We start from the raw sequence: 19,383 nt of genomic DNA, 5'->3' as shown, positions 1-19,383 counted from the left end.
TCCCGGGAGCCCTCTTCTCTTTCCTGTTTGTTTTCATTCTCCTTCCAGCTATGAGATTGAAGGTTGTGAAGTGATCTGGGCCATCAAAGACAAAGCGATCGGGAACACCTTCTTCGATGCAGGGGCAGCTCAGTTCCTGATTCCAAAGCTGAGTGCGGAGAAGCCGGAGCCTCCCATCGCTTGCAAGAGGACAAAATACACAATGGCAGGTAAGTAGAATACTCAGCTCAGTGGCCGGCATCGTAGTTGGCATTTGCACGTATGGTGAATTTTTTTTAAAAAAAGTATGCAAACAATTGCATCAGTCAAATCTACATGCTGTAAGTATTTTGGAACTGTTGAGACCTAACGCAGCATAGTGACTCAGTGGCCATTCTCATTTTCATCACTTGTGTGTCCCTGTTGCTTTGGGGGTTTTTCTTTCTTGCATGTGTTTTGCTCCCTCTAGTGGTTGCTTCAGTATTACATGGGTGTATGTCCTGCATACCTCCCTGCAGGTTTTAATGCCAAACATAAAGTGATGCAATACCGAATTGACCACTAGAGGGAGCAAAACAGATGTGGAAAAGGGAAAAAATAAAGCCACAGGGACACACAAGTGATGGAAATTAGAACGTGGAAGAGCCCAGTGTGTGAGCTAGGAAAATCGACTTCAGCCCCTTTGAGCAGTGGGACCCACCAGCTAATGGACAGGCTACAGAGGTCCATTTCCATCTCACCAGCCACCAGCTGTTGCTCTCTTGCCCCCAAGACAGCCCCGCCCAAAGACAGATGATAATACTGGGTGACTTTATAGGGATTACTGAGGAAAAGTATGCCACACTCTAAAGACCTTTGAAAAATCACTCTTACTGATTTGCTCTTTTAAGTTAATGAGTCAAAGTGATGTAGAGGTTAGGGTATCAGACTAGGAGCTGGGAGATCCAGGTTTGAATCCCCAGTATGCCGTGGAAGCCTCCTAGGTGACCTTTGGCCAGTCACACACACTCAACCTCAAAGGGGAAAAAAGCATAGAGGACTCTGTGTGATTTTATATCCCTTGCATTACACAGTGTCTTTGGCTTTTTAATTATTATTTATTGTTATCATTCTTAAATTTATATGCCGCCTCTTGCTGCCAAGCAGTCTCAAGGCAGCCAACAACAGGTAAGGTATTGTAGTTTTAGAAAAGCAATAAAAATGTTTAAAAAAGAAAAAAACAGCTAAGGTATTATCAGACATCAATTAAAACATAGTACAAATAAAGCTTAAACAGACCCGACTAATGAAAAGGTAAACGGAAGAACTCTCCTTTTGCAGGCCCTGTGGAACTTAGATAAGTCCCGCAGGGCCCGTGTACTGTCTGACAGGTGGTTCCACTAGGACGGGGCCACCACAAAGAAGGCCCTCATCCTGGTAGATGCTTGGCAAACATCCCGGGGATCAGGCAGCACAAGTGGCTTGCGGCTTGAAGAAAGCAAATTTCAGGGGGAATATGTCGGAAGAGGCGGTCCGCCAGCTATGAAGATCGCAGACCATTTAGGGGTTTGGTTCTTGGCCTTTCCAGTACATCTGGCTCCTGAAGGGAGCAGTCGGAAAGCCTGTTAGCCCTCCAGTTGGCCGTCTCGGGCTATCAAACTGCCTGTGCTCCATACCAGTTAAAGCCTTATAGTGAGATGACGCCAACTCTGTAGTTCCTGCAGACCTCCCTGCAGGCCTATGAGGGGGTCCAGCTGTTCTGGTCTTCAGATTGGCATCTGGAGAATGGGTTGGTGATCCAGAGTGCGTGACACGTACACCTTTTGGTCTCTTCCTTGATTTTTTTTTCTCCCCAGAAACCGAGAAGGAAGCAAAAGCTGAAGCAGAACCGGGGAAGACAGGCAGTGCCTTGGGTCCCGATTGGCACGAAGGCTTACATCTCAAGGGAGCAAAAGAGGTGGGACGCTTTCTGCCGATATCATGTCCTTAGGTACCCAGTCACCTGGGGGGTGGGATGTGGACCACGTACACTGTCCTCTGTGTCCAGTTATACCTCCGGGACCATTAAGTTTCCTGGCAACTTGAGAATTTCCCCGAAGAGAAAAATTGTTGATGGTAGCCAGCCTTCCTCAAATAAAAAGCTTGTCTGGACCTTATGGATCTTTCCAGCGGACAAGCCGACCGAGGCTCTCTTGGGGGGCTAAGAGCACGTTACGTGCAAATATGTGTAACAGATTCCTGATGCAGATTTGTTTAGAATGGGGCAGGGGGGATTTGAGCTGGAAAATGGCAGGTGCCAAAGATCTACCGTCCCGTTTGCTTGTTCTAATTCGCCTTCTTAAAAATTAGCTCAGGAATCAGTGTTCCCTCTAAGCTGAGTTAGTGTGAGCTAGCTCACAGGTATTAGCCTCCGGCTCACACATTTGTGTGTTTGCTCAGGAAGGATGGCTCCAGAGCAAACTAATTTATGCATTAGTCAAATCGCCCGCTCACAACTTTAATGCCAGTAGCTCCCAAAGTAGCATTTTTGCTCACAAGGCTCTGCAGCTTAGAGGGAACATTGCTCAGGATTCTATTCCATGTGCCAGCCTATTAGTCACATGCTGGTCTTCACATTGACCAAGGCCCCTAAATACAAGGAGTCCGATATGAAATGGAACACAGGAAACTGGCTTCTACTGAACCAGACCCCTGGGTCCATCGAAGTCAGTATTGCCTACTCAGACTGGCAGTGGCTTTCCAGGGTCTCAGGCTCAGGTCTTTCACGTCACCTCCGATTTGACCCTTTTAACCGGAGGTGCCGGGGATTGAACCTGGGACCCTTCTGCATGCCAAGCAGATGCTCTGCCACTGAGCCACGGCCCCTCCCACAGTCTGACTGGTGTGATCTGTACACCAGCATGCCAGACCTTGGCTGATCCCCCAAGGCAATTCACATGCCCTTCATGGGCTTGGGTCTGTCCTCATCGTAGGAGAACACCTTTTAAAGCTTGCTTGTCCTATTGTTAGTACTTGTGTCAGTGTTCCCTTTAACCTGTGGAGTCTTGTGAGCAAAAATTCTACTTTGTGAGCTACTGGCACTAAAGTTGTGAGCGAGCGATTTGGCTGCTGCATCAATTAGTTTGCTCGGGAGCCCTCCTTCCTGAGCTAAGACCAAAATGGGTGAGCCGGAGGCTGAAAAACTGTGAGTTAGCTCACACTAACTCAGCTTAGAGGGAACAGTGCTTGTGATATTAAAGAGCCATTCCTAGGATGGCCCAGGCTAGACCGATCTCGTCAGATCCCGGAAGCGAAGGGTGGGCTCTGGTTAGTATTTGGATGGGAAACCATCAAGGAATTCCATGACCGCTGTGCAGAGGAAGGCCGTGGCCAACCACCTCTGGTCGCCTCTTGCCTTGAAAACCCCCCATGGGGGAGCCGTAAGTCGGCAGTGACTTAATGGCCCTTGACCCCCACTTGATATTAAGAAACGCCTTTGTCCCTTTCTCTGAAGCTGTCCCATAAAGTTCACATTGAAAGCCTGTGCGAAATAAAGAAAATCTACCTCCCAGAAGAGTTCCAGAGGTCACGGAAGGTATCCTTGGCTTTCCCGAAAGCTCAACCGGATGAGGGGAACGCAGGACCAGATCAAGGTAAGCAGAAGTTTTAGAACAAAAGTGAACCCGTGCGCTGACCAAGACGTGGCTTGCCAACCCCACGTGGGCCACAGCTTGCTCCGTCTAAAGCGGCGGCTCTCAGAGCGTGAGGATCATCATCTTAAAGAGTACCGACAGATTGATTTGAAAAAGAGGCAGGTTCCTTCCCCCTTCTCTGGTGCTAACGCAAGGTACTGCCATTCTTACTGTCATAGGGTTGCTACTGGGAAGGAGAGGACTTCCCACCGAGACCTGAATTGAGGGGTCCCACAAGGTTCGATCCTCTCTCTGCTATTATTTGACATATATACGCATCCTCTTGGCGAGATCGTCAGGACGTTTGGAGTTGAGTGCCGTCAGTGGCAGGGTTCCTTGCACTATCCCAGGGTCTGGAATCCGTATCTAATCTACCTTTTCTGGAGAAGGTAGTTGAGTGAGCAGCGGCCAAGCAGCTCCAGGTTTTCCTGGATGAGACATCTGCCCTGGACCCTTTTCAATCGGGCTCCAGGCCTGGCTTTCGGGCCGAGTCAGCACCGATTGCATTGGTTGACAATCTCCAGCGAGGAACGAAAAAGAAGGGGGACAAAAAACACGAATATGAATTAAGAACCTACAAGGTTGAATACATACAAATAGGAGTGCCCAATCTTAAAATCAGTAGTTGTTGTCGTCATTCAATCGCACAGTTGAGTGCAACTCTTCGTGACCCCACGGACCTCATCACGCCAGGACCTCCTGTCTTCTGTCGTCCTCCGGAGTCCGCTCAATTGCATGTTTGTTGCATCGATAACACTGTCCAACCATCTCGTCCTTTGCCATCCCCTTCTTCTGTTACCTTCAATCAATAAAGAGATACAGAGCCAAAGGTAGCCTCAGTAAGAATTAAATAAATACAGGATTTCATAAACAGGACCGCATGTGACCGGACGGGTTTTGGCCAACTGGCCAAGCATAAACAATACACGTAGGCTCAATATGTGAGCCGGCTTTGGCTGGGAGGGCGGGGTAGAAATTTGAAAAATAAATAAATAAATAAATAAATAAATACTGCAATAATAAAACAAAGTATCAATCTAGGACCAAGTGAAAATTATATTATAATAATTATCAGTGGTTCAAGCCAAGGTGTACAGTAGAGGCCTCATATAATATCACCTTGTGTCCTAATCAGGTGCATATATCTTAGATGGTACTGCAATAACACGCCTTCGTATTTTGGTCCTACTAAGATGCAATTTCAAATGCAATCTAGAGCTCGTGCGTCGTAATGGTCTCGATTGCATCTATAATTATATCTTTAGGACCAAAATAGGAAGGCATATTATGGCAGTACAATGAGGCCTCTATTGTACACCTTAGCCACACTACACCACTGATAATTATTATAATATAATTTTCACTTGGTCCTATATTGATTAATACTGTTTTATTATTGCAACATTGAACCTACGTGTATTATTTATGCTTGATCTCTGAAGAAGACCAGTTGGCCAAGATGCGTCAGGTCACATAAGGTCCTTCTTAATTCTTATTGAGGCTACATTTGGACCAGTTTTTAAATAATTTGTAATAAATACATGTGTTTTTTTATAACCTGTATCTATTGATTTTAAGATTGGGCCCTCCGATTGGTATGTATTTAACCTTTTAGGTTCTTCATTGACAATCTCCGGTTACATCTGCTTGCTTACCCTGTTGATTCTTCCTGGATCTATCAGCAGCCTTCAGTACAGTTGACCATTTGGTCCTGATCGACCGCCTTGCCTCCCTGGGGGTAAGGGGCACTGTCCTTGGTTGGTTCTCATCATTCCTCCAGGGACGTGCTCAGAGAGTTGCTATTGGGGAGGAGTGGTCTTCCTGACGAGACCTGAATTGTGGGGTTCCCACAGGGTTCAATCCTCTCCCTGATGTTATTTAAAATATATGTGTACCCTCTTGCCACGATCATCAGGAGGTTTGGAGTTGAGTGCCATCAATGTGCTGAAGACACTCAGCTCTTCCTCCTGTTGGATAAACAGAAGAAGAAGAAGAAGAGATTGGATTTATGCCCCGCCCTTCACTTGGAGTCTCAGAGCGGCTTACAACCTCCTTTCCCTTCCCCTCCCCACAACAGACACCCTGTGAGGTGGGTGGGGCTGAGAGAACTCTGACACAAACTGCTCTTTTTCAAGGACAGCTGTGCCAGAGCTTGTGACTGACCCAAGATCACATCAGCAGGTGCAAGTGGAGGAGTGGGGAATCAAACCCGGTTCTCCCAGATTAGAGTCCGCACACTCAACCGCTACATCAAACTGGCTCTCTAACAGCCGGTGGCTCTAAACAGCTGGTGGCAGGGCTCTTGGCAGTATCCAAGTGCCTGTGGTTAAGGGGGAGCTGGCTGAAGTTGAATCCATCCAAGACAGAGTTCATGTGGCTAGGAAAGACTGAGATGCTAGCTGTCCAGTTGACAGCTGTAGGCTATGTAAAGAGCCTCGGGGTGTGGTTGGTTCCTGCTGTCGCTGGATACACAAGCGACCATGGTAGCACAGTCAGCGTTTTTTTCACCGACACAGGGTCCACTAGCTGGCTCCGTATTTGTCTGGGTCAGGCATTGCCACATTGATCCATGTAATGGTCACCTCCAGACTGGACTACTGTAATTCGCTCTGTGTAGGGCTACCCTTGAAAATGCTTTGGAAACTGCAGGTGGTCCAGAACGCAGCCGCTGCCAGATGGCTGACTGGAACATCACGGGCCAGCTCATATGACTCCAGTTCTGTGGCAGCTGCACTGGCTACCAGTCTCCAGATCCAATTCAAGGTGTTGGTGTTAACTCTCAAAGTATTTAATGCTTTAGGACACTCATACCCAGGGCTGAAGAAAATCGGGAAAACCATGAGGCCATTCAGGTTTGACCTAGATCACATCCCTGATGAATATACAGTAGAGGTGAAGAATAGATTCAAGGGTCTGGATTTGATAGATAGAGTGCCTGAAGAACTATGGACGGAGGTTCGTGACATTGTACAGGAGGCAGCAATCACCACCATACCAAAGAAAAAGAAATGCAAGAAAGCAAAATGGCTTTCTGATGAGGCTTTACAAATAGCAGAGGAAAGAAGGAAAGCGAAAGGCAAAGGCGAAAAGGAAAGATTTACCCAACTGAACGCAGATTTCCAGAGAACAGCAAGGAGAGATAAGGAGGCCTTCCTGAATGAACAATGCAAAGTAATAGAGGAAAACAATAACCTCAGATATGCAGACGATACCACTCTGATGGCAGAAAGTGAAGAGGACCTAAAGAGCCTCCTGCTCAGGATAAAAGAGGAGAGCGCAAAAGTGGGCTTGAAGCTCAACATCAAAAAAAGGGGGGGGGCCTTCTCAGTTGTGGCCCCCTGCCCTGTGGAATGCACTCTTGGATGACACCCGTGCCCTGCTGGACTGATTGAGTTTCTGTAGGGCATGCAAAGCCGAATTGTTTAGGTCGGCTTTCGGAGGGGAAATAACCGCATGTTTGGGTTGTATGGTGAAAGCTAAGTATTTTAATATTTTGATGTTAGAAGAAGAAGCAGAAGAGATTAGATTTATACCCCCCGCCCTTCACTACCCAAAGGTGTCTCAGAGTAGCTTACAAACTCCTTTCCCTTACCCTCCCCACAACAGACACCCTTTCAGGTAGGTTGGGCTGAGAGAGGTCTTATAGAAACTACTCTTTTTCAAGGACAGCTCTTATCAGAACTACGGCTTGCCCAAGGTCATCCAGCCAGGTGCAAGTGGAGGAGTGGGGAATCAAACCCGGTTCTCCCAGATTAGAGTCCGCATACTCAACCACTACATCAAACTGGCTCTCTAAATATGTTAATATTTGTCATTTGTTTTTATGTTTTCACCTTATTGATTTTAATGTTGTAAGTCACCACGAGACCCTTTGAGTGTGTGGCAACTAAAAAAAAATCTAATAAACGAAATTAATTTCAGAACTGTGGCCGGTGTATGCAGAACTCTCGAATGGGAAGGTGTACGGCTGCGACTTCATCGTCAGTGCCACTGGAGTGGTTCCGAACGTCCAGCCGTTCCTCGAGGGCAACAGCGTAAGGACTGAGGAAAGAGTCTGACTGAGGCGATGTTCTTCCAAACGGGGGAGGGGGAAGTGGCTGGGAATTACTTTTCCATCTCCCAAGCGACAAGGACCTTAAGGGTGTTGGAGGAGAGACTTATGGATACCGTGGACCAGTGTTCCCTCTAAGCTGAGCTAGTGTGAGCTAGCTCACAGTTTTTTAGCCTCTGGCTCACACGTTTTTGTCTTAGCTCAGGGAGGATGTCTCCCGAGCAAACTAATTTATGCAGCTGCCAAATCGCTCGCTCACAACTTTAATGCCAGTCGCTCACAAAGTAGAATTTTTGCTCACAAGAGTCCATGGCTTAGAGGGAGCATTGCCGTGGACTGTCAAAAAGACAAATAAGTGAGTTCTAGATCCCAGAATCCCAGAGTTTGCAGGGGCCCTACAGGCCACCTAGTCCAACCCCCTGCTCAATGCGGGATCAGCCTAGGGCAGTGATGGCGAACCTTTTAGAGACCGAGTGCCCAAACTGCGACCCAAAACCCACTTATTTATCGCAAAGTGCCAACACAGCAATTTAACTTGAACACTGAGGTTTTACTTTAGAAAAAACAACTCATACAGTAACTTAAGATGATCCAAACAAAGTAAGGAAAGCAATCCCAAATGCTTTCATTGACTTAAAATTATTTGGCAGAGAGAATTCAACACTTTAATGATGGTCTGGGCCTGGCTGGGGCGATGGCACGCGTGCCCACAGAGAGGGCTCTGAGTGCCATCTCTGGCACCCGTGCCATAGGTTCGCCACCACTGGCCTAGAGCATCCCTGACGAGTGTTTGATAGAGTATCAAATCAAGCCTGAACTCTTCCTAGAAGCTAAAGTGACCTAACTGAGGGTATCGTACTTTGGTCACGTTATGAGAAGACAAGACTCATTGGGAAAGAGAACAGTGTTAGGAAAAGTCGAAGGCAGCAGGACAAGAGGAAGGCCCAACAAATGGAATCATAGGTTCATAGAGTTAGAGGGGGGCCTCCAGGGTCATCTAGTCCAGCCCCCTGCACAAGGCAGGAAATTCTCAAATACCTCCTCCACACCTGCTGTGACTGCTGTTCCACACCCAGAAGATGACCAAAAAAACCCTCCAGGATCCCTGGCCAAACCGGCCAGGATTGACTCAAGCAAGGAAGCCACGAGGGCCTTCAGTCTGCAAGACCTGAGCAAGGCCATTCATGATAGGATGCTTTGGAGGTCATTGGCTCACTGCATATACAGCTGCGGTGGCTCGAGTGGTTAAGACGCTGAACTGCAGGCTGGGGAAGGTCGGTAGTTCAGCAGTTCGAGACCCGAGTGTGCCGCATGACGGAGTGAGCTCCCGTCTCTAGTTCCAGCTCCTGCCAACCTAGCAGTTCGAAAGCAAGAAATTACAAGTAGATAAATAGGTACCACTTCGGTGGGGAAGGTAACAGCGTTCCATGCGCCTTGGTGTTTAGTCATGCCGGCCACATGACCACGGAAACGTCTTCAGACAGCGCTGGCTCTTCGGCTTTGAAATGGAGATGAGCACCGCAACCCTAGAGTCGGACTCGACTGGCTTTCGAGCAAGGGGACCTTTACCTTTACCTTTTTAGCTCACTGCATATACATGCTGATCAAGTCAAACGTGTCTTGAGGTTCCTAGAGTGAGTTTCTTAGACTCTTAGGGGAGATTAGAAGGAGTAATGGGGAAGGAGCGGGATTTAGCCTCCGCAGGCAAAGGCTGTGTGCCGTCAGAATGCCACTCGCTTGGGGCTCATAGTGGGGGTGGCTGCGCCCTTTGTGTGATGCTTGCTGGTCTCTCAGAAGCATCTGGTTAGCCACTGTAGAAAAAGGAATGCAAAACTAGATGAGTGCCAAGGTCATACCTTGCCTTGTTGTTGTTCAGTCGCACAGTCGAGTCCGACTCTTTGTGACCCCATGGACCACATCATGCCAGGCCCTCCTGTCTTCCGCCGTCCTCTGAAGTTGGCTCAATTTCATGTTCGTTGCATCGATGACACTGTCCAACCATCTCATCCTTTGCTGTCCCCGTCTTCTTTGACCTTCAATCTTCCCCAGCATCAGGGTCTTCTCCAGGGAGTGCTCCCTTCTCATCGGGTGGCCAAAGTACTTGAGCTTCAGCTTCACAGTATCTGGCCTTCCAGGGAACAGTCAGGGTTGATTTCTTTTAGGACTGACTGATTTGATCTTGCAGTCCAAGGGACTCTCAAGAGTCTTCTCCAGCACCATACCTTGCCTAGGGCACCTAAAAAATCTCGGGCCAGGCTTGGATGGGTCACCATACCGAATCGATTTGGACTTGTGGGTCTTACAAAAAAGCTGGGAACCGCTGATAATAAAACACCGGCCAAGTGGCATCTTCCCCTTCTGTTAGGCATCAACTTTTACCTATTTTGTTTAGTTTGCTCTGGGCCAAGACGGAGGTTTAAAGGTGGACAAAGAGATGTGTACTTCGCTACCGGACATCTACGCAGCAGGGGACATCTGCACAACATCATGGGAGCCCAGTCCAGTATGGCAGCAGGTAAAACAAGCGTGGGTTGTGCTACCTCTCGTGGTTTGGGGGCAATGAGAAAGTGGATGTCTCTTGTGGCCAACACATCTGTGCAGTGGAACTGGGGGGTCACTTTACCACTGGCCAGCCTAAGAATTAAGAGCCCTCAAATATTCCCGCAGGCAGAAGCCTCTATGCAATTGTAGCAGCTGTTCTGACAGCAGCTACTGTCACCTGCAGATAGTCTCTTTTAAGCACCCTCTTAGCGCCACCGCCCATCAGCCCATGCTCTTTCTCGCCTCGCAGCTGTGCCCAGCTTCTTGCAATAGCATGTGATAGCTGGAAGAGGGCTTTCCAGATTGACTGTAGTAGCTGACCAAACTGGTAGCTGCTACAGTCACTCACCACCTCTTGGCCATGTTGGAGGTGCTACAGTGGGGGCTTTATAAAAAGATTTTCACACATGTCCTGAAAGTGTACATAGCTGGTAGGCCTCTTAAGGGAAACTTTTCCACAGCTGGACTAGGTGCATTCTCAGCGGCGGTGGCTTTCATCTTGGGAAACGGCACCTGTACTGAATCAAAAATTCCCTTTACTTACTATAATTATACCACAATGCGTGCAGTTCTTAACTTGGGCAGTTACGACTTTATCCACTGCTGTAGTATCTTCCAGAAATACATTCCGAGCTTTCTTTACAACAAGCCATCGAGATGCCCAAGCATTAAGGAACTTTTAAATAGTTCTGTGAATGTTGGGAGCCGTCACCTGGCCCTGACTCAACCCTACCCCAGTTGTCCAAATTGTGGATAGCGGGGGGGGGGGGGGGGGGGGCCCCTAGGACCAGGCAGACGGCTCCAATTCGGCTAGGGTTGCCAACTCCGTGTTGGGAGATACCTGGAGATTTTGAGGTACCTGAGGAGGGCAGTGTTTGGGGGGTGGAGTGACTTTAAGGGGAACTGATCTCTGTCGCATGGAGATCAGTTGTAATCTCCAGTTTGGTGTAGTGGTTAGGAGCGCGGACTCTAATCTGGGAGATCCGGGTTTGATTCCCCACTCCTCCACTTGCACCTGGCTGGATGACCTTGGGCAAGCCGTAGCTCTGATAAGAACCGTTCTTGAAAAAGAGCAGTTTCTGTCAGAGCTCCCTCAGCCCCACCTCCCTCACAGGGTGTCTGTTGTGGGGAGGGGAAGGGAAAGGAGTTTGTAAGCCGCTCTGAGACTCCTTTGGGTAGTGAAGGGCAGGGTATAAATCCAATCTCTTCTTCTTCATCATCTCAGATCTCCAGCCACCACCTGGAGACTGGTAACCATAATTATAGCTTGAGGACAAGGCAGAGAGCCAGGGGGGAGGGGTGTGGACAAAAGGCAAGGGTCAAGCCCGGACTTGGGGACGGACAGGATGGGAGAGGTTAAGAGGTGGCCCTGGATTGGATACCGGCCAGGCGGGGGTGGAGCCACGGAATCCCATAAAAGGGAAGGCACCACACCCGGCAGAGGAGGAAGGGAAGGACTGAGCTATGGAGGGGGCCAGTCCTGGGAAGGAAGAGGACTTTGGTGGCATAACCCCCTTCCCTTCCCATTCTGAGGCCTCAGGGGAGGTGGCCTGACCTCAAACAGAATGGCAGACTGGCCAACCCAGGGTGGGGGAGGCTCACAGTGAAGTATTTCTACATACAGAAGAACAGCCTTAGGGTGAAACGGGGGTTGCTGTGTTTTGTAGTGCAAAATGCCATTGTTAACAGCCGTTCCCCCAACAAGCGGAGTATCTGAGATCAGGCTCTCAGAACGAGGCACTCCTAGGCCTTAAGTAACCTGGGCAAAAATACGCGTCACCTCCCTCACAGGGTGTCTGTTGTGGGGAGGGGAAGGGAAAGGAGTTTGTAAGCCGCTCTGAGACTCCTTTGGGTAGTGAAGGGCAGGGTATAAATCCAATCTCTTCTTCTTCATCATCTCAGATCTCCAGCCACCACCTGGAGACTGGTAACCATAATTATAGCTTGAGGACAAGGCAGAGAGCCAGGGGGGAGGGGTGTGGACAAAAGGCAAGGGTCAAGCCCGGACTTGGGGACGGACAGGATGGGAGAGGTTAAGAGGTGGCCCTGGATTGGATACCGGCCAGGCGGGGGTGGAGCCACGGAATCCCATAAAAGGGAAGGCACCACACCCGGCAGAGGAGGAAGGGAAGGACTGAGCTATGGAGGGGGCCAGTCCTGGGAAGGAAGAGGACTTTGGTGGCATAACCCCTTTCCCTTCCCATTCTGAGGCCTCAGGGGAGGCGGCCTGACCTCAAACAGAATGGCAGACTGGCCAACCCAGGGTGGGGGAGGCTCACAGTGAAGTATTTCTACATACAGAAGAACAGCCTTAGGGTGAAACGGGGGTTGCTGTGTTTTGTAGTGCAAAATGCCATTGTTAACAGCCGTTCCCCCAACAAGCGGAGTATCTGAGATCAGGCTCTCAGAACGAGGCACTCCTAGGCCTTAAGTAACCTGGGCAAAAATACGCGTCCCTTTTATTGTCCCGTCTTTTTCCAGATGAGGCTCTGGACGCAGGCCAGGCAGATGGGATGGTACGCGGCGAAATGCATGGCTGCTGGTGCTTTAGGGGAGCCCGCCGAAATGGACTTCAGCTTTGAACTCTTTGCTCACGTTACAAAGTTTTTCAATTACAAGGTAAACTCATTGCATCTAAAGAAGCTGGCTGCGGTCCTGGAATTTCTAGCTTCCTAGCAGTGGGCAGAACAGCCTGCAACAGCATCAGGCCTGTAGCTCAAAGTTGTATATTGATAAACATATGAAGCAGAGGTCCGTCGGTGGCTATTAACCACAAGGCATAGATAGAACACTGTGTCTGGGGCAGTGATTTTATCGAGCCAGCTCAGAGGTTCCCAAACTTATTTGGCCTACCGCCCCCTTTTTCAGGGAAAAAAATTACTCTGCGCCCCCCTGGACATCTACCTTCAAGTGGGCAAAAAGATGCAGTTTGTGGATCTGCACCTGGATCGTTCCAGTGCCCCTGAGGGGGTGGTATTGCCCACTTGGGGAACCAGCACACTAGCTCAAGACTCATTGGGTCAAGCTCTTCATCATTCAAACAAGGGCAAACTGATTGTTGTAAACGTGACTGAAAATACTATACTCATTCTGTTTCATGTTCAGTAGCAGGAAGTCTGGATTATTATATGTGGGTTCTGGCTGAATTCAGAGTGTGTTCCCTGGTGTAACATTTGAGCAATTGAACCTATACCACTAGATATGAGTCCAGCAGCATTCCTCAGTGGTCACTATTCTCTATATTACAGACACACATCCAAAATAAACGTATAAAAGGGTTTTGTATGTGTGTATATGTATATAACCAGATGTTGTTTCCTTATATGTTTTTAGTTATGCTACTAGCTTATATGTTGGGCCATAAATATGGCCATGCCAATTCTTCAAATTATTCTGGTATCCGAGATTTCATGGGTCTGGAATTCAGTGTTCCCTCTAAGCTGAGTTAGTGTGAGCTAGCTCACAGTTTTTCAGCCTCCGGCTCACACATTTTTGTCTCAGCTCAGGAAGGGATGGCTCCAGAGCAAACTCATTTATGCAGTAGCCAAATCGCTCACTCACAACTTTAATGCCAGTCACTCACAAAATAGAATTTTTGCTCACAAGACTCCACAGCTTAGAGGGAACATCTGGATGTCTGTTACCTCCATCAAAGTCATGTAGGTTCTGGCTGAATTCAGAGTGTGATGTGTGTTATCTCCGTCAAAGTTATGTAGGTTCTGGCTGAATTCAGAGTGTGTTCTCTTGTGCAACATTTGAGCAATTGGACCTATACCACTAGATTTGAGTCCAGTAGCACCTGATCAGACAAAGGGAGCTTTCTTAGACCCCGAAAATATTGATGGTCTTTAAGGGTAAGTCTATCAACGGCGACTGAGGGGAACCTCCACATTCAGAGATACTATTCCTCTGACTCCCAGAGCCAGGAAGCAGCGTCAGGGGAAGGCCTTGACCTCCAACGCCCTGTTGTCGGCCATTCGGAGGAACTGGTTGGCCACTGTGTGAGATGGGGTGCTTGACTACATGGACTATTGGTCTGATCCAGCAGGGCTCATGTTCTTAAGGTGCTACTGGACTCAAACACAGCTGTTGTAATGCAGAACGACATGGCCACCCTCTGGACCTAAACAGTACAACTGCTCATAAGAGAGCTTGAGTGGAGCGTAGACGTACCAGAACGTGTGGGATAATTTCACCCATACATTGGAGGAGAGTTTTACCGTGGGCTGCCAAAAAAACAAACAGGTGGGTTCTAGACCAAATCAAGCCTGAACTCTCCCTAGAAGCTAAAATGACTAAACTGAGGCTGTCATACTTTGGTCACATTATGAGAAAACCCAAGATGAGATGGATTGACTCAGTCAAGGAATCCACAAGGGCCCCCAGTTTGCAAGACCTGAGCAAGGCTGTTAACGATGGGACATTTTGGAGGTCAATAATTCATAGGGTTGCCATAAGTCAGAAGCGGCTTCACGCTCACACACAAGATAAATGCAAAGCAAATCAGGGGCAGAATAGCAGAATTTAAACAGGAAGGTTCCATTCTACAGTTCCTGCCGTTCCTGTGTGCCCAAGATATCTGCAGTCTTTAATCCTGTTTTTATTCCTGCAGGTGGTGCTGCTGGGAAAATACAACGGTCAAGGGCTGGGATCAGACCACGAACTGATGCTGAGATGTACCAAAGGCCAGGAGTATGTCAAAGTGGTGATGCAGAACGGGCGGATGATGGGAGCTGTGCTGATTGGCGAGACTGACCTGGAAGAAACTTTTGAAAACCTGATTCTAAATCAGATGGATCTTTCGCGCTACGGGGAAGATCTCTTGGATCCAAACATAGACATCGAGGATTACTTTGACTGAACTTCTGAAAATGTTGCTGTCTGACTCTTTACATCTGGTTAGCAGACCAGGCTTTGAGAACGGGTATCGCCTGTGTGAACAACAGACATACATTCATTCATTTATTTATTTCATTCAGTTTGTATCCCGCTCACCCCCTTAGGGCTCTGAGCGGCTTACGTGTTTCAACACATGTATGACTGTGGTTACCTTGAAATGGACACGAGGAGAGCATTCAGGTGATGATGGTATGCAACTGCAATAAGGTTGGGCATTTGGGGGGGGTTTGAAGGAAAGTGCATACACTTTATAAGATTTCAGACATGGACTTCTTACTATAATTTACAAGTGCGGTAGGGCTTAAATATGACACAGTTCTTGAGTGAGGCCTTGATAGCACTGCAAACTGGGTGTAGCCGTGGCTGGGACCAGAGCCTATTCCAGAGCAGGCTGCATGCCGGTTAACCGGGTGTTGGATAACACCGCTTTGCTGCGTTTAAAACATTACTGAAATTAACGGGATCTCCAAGTGCCCATAGCTAGATCATGCCCTGTTCATCTAGTATGCCTAGTTTTTTTAAGGCCCACCCTGCCTCCTTCTCCTATAGCTGCTGTTCTCTGTTATTGTCCCACCCAGCTAAAGTAAATTGAGGGGTGTGTTCCCAGTGTGGATGGAGCCACTTATGTGGTTCTGTCCCAGCCAATCTGCAGCCTCCCTGTTGGTGGAGTGTTGAACCCCTCCTTGGGAAGTAATGGAATGACAAATGAGATCGTGCTGCCTGAGCAAAAGGTTTAAGCTCGGATGACAATCTAAACTTCAAATGAAAGCAGATCCTGGAAAATAAAAAAATGGTTCCATAACTTGAGTCACACTGTCTGGAGTCTCCAGGAAGAATGCTCAAGAGTAGCTCCCGCAGCAGAATTTCTGCTTCGTAGAAGTAATTTTCTTGGAAATAAGAACGGTTTGCTCTTATTCACAGCAAGAGGGATTCCCTCCCACTATGGTAGTGGTACGTCCCATCCAGTCATAGCCATACATTCTGCAGGTACATTTTTTTAAAAAAAAACCTTTAATTTACATGTTGCTTCCTTAAATTGTGCATTTTAAACTTCTTTGTTGTTCCTTAAATTGTGCATTTTAAACTTCTTGCTAAAGCACATTCAACTGCAGTTCTCACATTGTAAAGAAAAACCGTCAGATATGGCCATTACAAAACACACCAAATATTCAAACCTAGGGGTGCAGTCTAAATCCTGAAAACATTTCTCACAGGCGTTTGGGTCCTCCGTAAGTGCTATACCCAGCATTCTCTTTTAGTGCCAGAGTGTGTCTTCGACCATGTCGTTCACCAGGGCCCCCCATACCTCTGTTTCCTTGGAACAGATACAAAGCAAGGGCTGGTTCACATGTATACCTAGAGCTTTTTTTGTAGAAAAAGCCCAGCAGGAACTCATTAGCATAATAGGCCACACCCGACAGCACAACTTATTGGCATATTAGGCCACACCCCCATGTTACCAGAAGTGTGCTCATCCAGCCACACCCACCTTTTGCTTCTTATTCTGTTGACCTTGTTTGTTGTCAAAACCCAGGGCTTTTTTTGTAGCAGGAACTCCTTTGCATGTTAGGCCACACACCCCTAATGTAGCCAATCCTAATGAGTTTCTGCTGTTGGGTGTGGCCTATTATGCTAATGAGTTCCTGCTGGGCGTGGCCAACTCGGGAGCCAGCCAGAACTCCGTTCCTGTGCGTTCCTGCCCAAAATAAAATGGTATAATGTGGAAGCCTGATTGATCCTGAGCTCCCAATTGCATCTACGCTATAACAAGCAATGGAGACCTATTTGCATCATTGTTTACCACCATCCCCCTTACCAAGGGATGGAGAGCACAAACTGTTAGCCCGTACAGCTGTATCACGTTATGGTCCTTTCCGCATTTGCCTGCCACTCCGGATTTTCTCAGTGTTCGAGTCGAGGCAATTTAAGTCCAGGGCAAAACAGCATCCAAAGAACCCCAGGCAACAGCAGGCTGAAACTGGGCTGGCCTCAGAAGGGAGGGAATGTGATGCAGAATTAGGGGGGGGGGGGCAGAATAAAAAGAAGGCTGAACTTGATTTTAGTGCAGAATGGGGAAAAAACCTGGATTAAAAAGAAAGCTGAACTCGATTTTAGTGCAGAATTGCTTGGAGGACACCATGGCGAACACGGATTAAAGGAAGACTACAGAAAGGGCCTATGATACAAGCAGGGACTGGAAGAGTACAGACATTCACGCTTTCTCACCTACACCAGATAAACTGTTGCCTCTGCCCCCTTTGGTCCTCACAAGCGCTCTTCCATCTGTAAAACACCACTTGGTTCTTTTGATGTTCTGTAACTGAATGTCACATTCCTTTATTTCAGTGTTTTGATCAGTGGGGATTGTAAACAAGAACGCTAGGTTGGGACAAACGTTCTGAAGTACTTCCAAATTTGCTTCAAAACGTGGACACCGTCACAAAACAACTTTTGTCATTGTTTAAAGACAAACCAGCTTAGAAGTTGGGCCATATTTCTAAATACCTTTTCCCACACTTGGGAGGACCGTTGATGAAAAAAGTAGATTTTTCTTCAGATGGCTACAACTGGAAGAAAAAGTTTCCCCACATGGGGGTGAGCAGCAATTCAAATGTCACTTTTGGCTGAAAAATATGCATTGTCTCTGGACCATCCCTCCAAAGGCAGATTTAGATACAGTTCTAGAAATCCACTCTCTTAATCTTCAATGATCATTAGCTCATCATCATCATCACCCTCATCATCATCCTCTTCATCTGCTTGAAGTTTGCACTTTTTTGCTTGGACAGTGTGCTTGGAAGGAGACTGTTTGAGCCCCCTGTCCGCTTTTTTGGGCGCAGTCTTCCGTTTCCCTCCACTCGGACTTCCCAGGCTACGTGGAGGAGGTGACTCGACCTGGAAAGCCAGAATAAATCATATTAAAATAGGAATCGTCTCCACTGCTTGGCTGTCCCCGATCTGCATCTTTCTTCTCTGGTCACGTCTAGTGCCCCCCCAACATCCCCTTCCCTGCTGGGAGCCGTACTTCTGCACGCCCCTGGATCCCACAGCCATGCGCAGCCAGAGGTACACAGAGACTGCATTTCATATTAAACTGGATAATTGCTGATCAGGCTAATGGGCATTAAAATGCCACTGCAAAGGAAACATCCTCGTCAAGGCTCCAGTCTGTGGTTCCTCAAACCCAAGCCGATGTTTGTATAACAATCACCCACTTAATCCAGGCCACCTAACGATGTCCCTTGCAGTGCAGACTTGCCCAGAAACTTAATCAAAAAAGCAGACGGGATAACCTCATTGGAATCCCTCTCTGAATAATATGAGAGGGATTAAAATGTGGAATTCGCTGCCGGAGGATGCAGTGATGGTCACAGGAATAAACAGCTTTAAAAGGGGATTAGACTCACGGAAGATATCAGCGGCTACTGGCCATGATGACTGAGGGGAACCGCCACATTCAGAGGCAGTCAACCTCTGAATCCCAGAGCCAGGAGGCAACATCTGTACGGGGGGAAGGCCTCAGCCTCTACACCCTCTAGAAGAACTGGCTGGCCACTGTGTGAGACAGGATGCTGGACTAGATGGACTATTGGTCTGGTCTGATCCAGCTCTTCTTGTATCCTTAGTTTCAGTTTTAGTGGCAAACACACAGAAGCCTATCAGAAGCCTTTTAAAGGCTGAATAACTCCAACAAGCAGATTTACAGCCCCATCACCCTTTGTCCTTGAACACATGCATGAACACATGAAACTGCCTTAGACTGAATCAGACCCTTGGTCCATCAAAGTCAGTACTGTCTACTTAGAATGGTAGTGGCTCTCCAGGGTCTCAGGCAAAGAAAGGTCTTTCACATCACCTACTGCCAGATCCTTTAACTAGAGATGCTGGGGATTGCACCTGGGACTAAGGATGGGCACGAACCAAACCATGAAGCAAAATTCACCACAAATCTTGCCCCATTCGCAGTTCGTGATCTGCAGGTTTTTTTTTGGGGGGGGGGTTGGCCCCCCGCAGGGGATTCTTGTTGCATTTTCTATAAACTACAAAGAATCAAGGAGGGGTAACTACAAACTACAGGTGAAAGTAAAGAGAACCACTAAAAACCCAAGAGGTTATGGCTATACATTGCTTACAAAATTAGCTTTAAGACAAATTATGATTTGGTAACATTGAAGGTGATCAAAAAGTGTATCGCTTCTCTTATATCCCTTCCAGCTAATCAGACTATTTAAAGAGACAAACAAGAGCATAATTAATTTTTGC

At 47.7% G+C, this 19,383-nt stretch overlaps 2 protein-coding genes across 2 annotated transcripts in view; one reads left to right on the top strand and one right to left on the bottom strand.

Annotated features, from left to right (window-relative positions):
* Positions 1 to 48: 48 nt before the first annotated feature.
* PYROXD1 (pyridine nucleotide-disulphide oxidoreductase domain 1) lies at positions 49 to 15,913 on the top strand (the record flags this gene model as incomplete). The annotated part of the gene is made up of 7 exons (XM_015422385.1): positions 49 to 209; positions 1,815 to 1,915; positions 3,452 to 3,590; positions 7,551 to 7,663; positions 10,073 to 10,195; positions 12,703 to 12,840; positions 14,834 to 15,913. Coding segments are annotated over 7 exons (1,024 nt in total), but the record flags the coding sequence as incomplete, so codon positions are not given.
* A 1,290-nt stretch (positions 15,914 to 17,203) lies between these two features.
* RECQL (RecQ helicase-like) overlaps positions 17,204 to 19,383 on the bottom strand; it is a 32,226-nt gene continuing 30,046 nt past the window's right edge. The window contains exon 16 of the mRNA XM_015422386.1: positions 17,204 to 18,015. Within this exon, the coding sequence (XP_015277872.1) occupies positions 17,818 to 18,015 (198 nt within the window). The 3' untranslated portion in view covers positions 17,204 to 17,817. The remainder of the gene's footprint in view (positions 18,016 to 19,383) is intronic.

Source organism: Gekko japonicus, unplaced genomic scaffold, assembly GCF_001447785.1.
Source record: "Gekko japonicus isolate JY-2015 unplaced genomic scaffold, Gekko_japonicus_V1.1 scaffold995, whole genome shotgun sequence".
NCBI classification, from domain to species: Eukaryota; Metazoa; Chordata; class Lepidosauria; order Squamata; family Gekkonidae; genus Gekko; species Gekko japonicus.
This window is presented reverse-complemented; position numbering and strand designations above follow the sequence as displayed.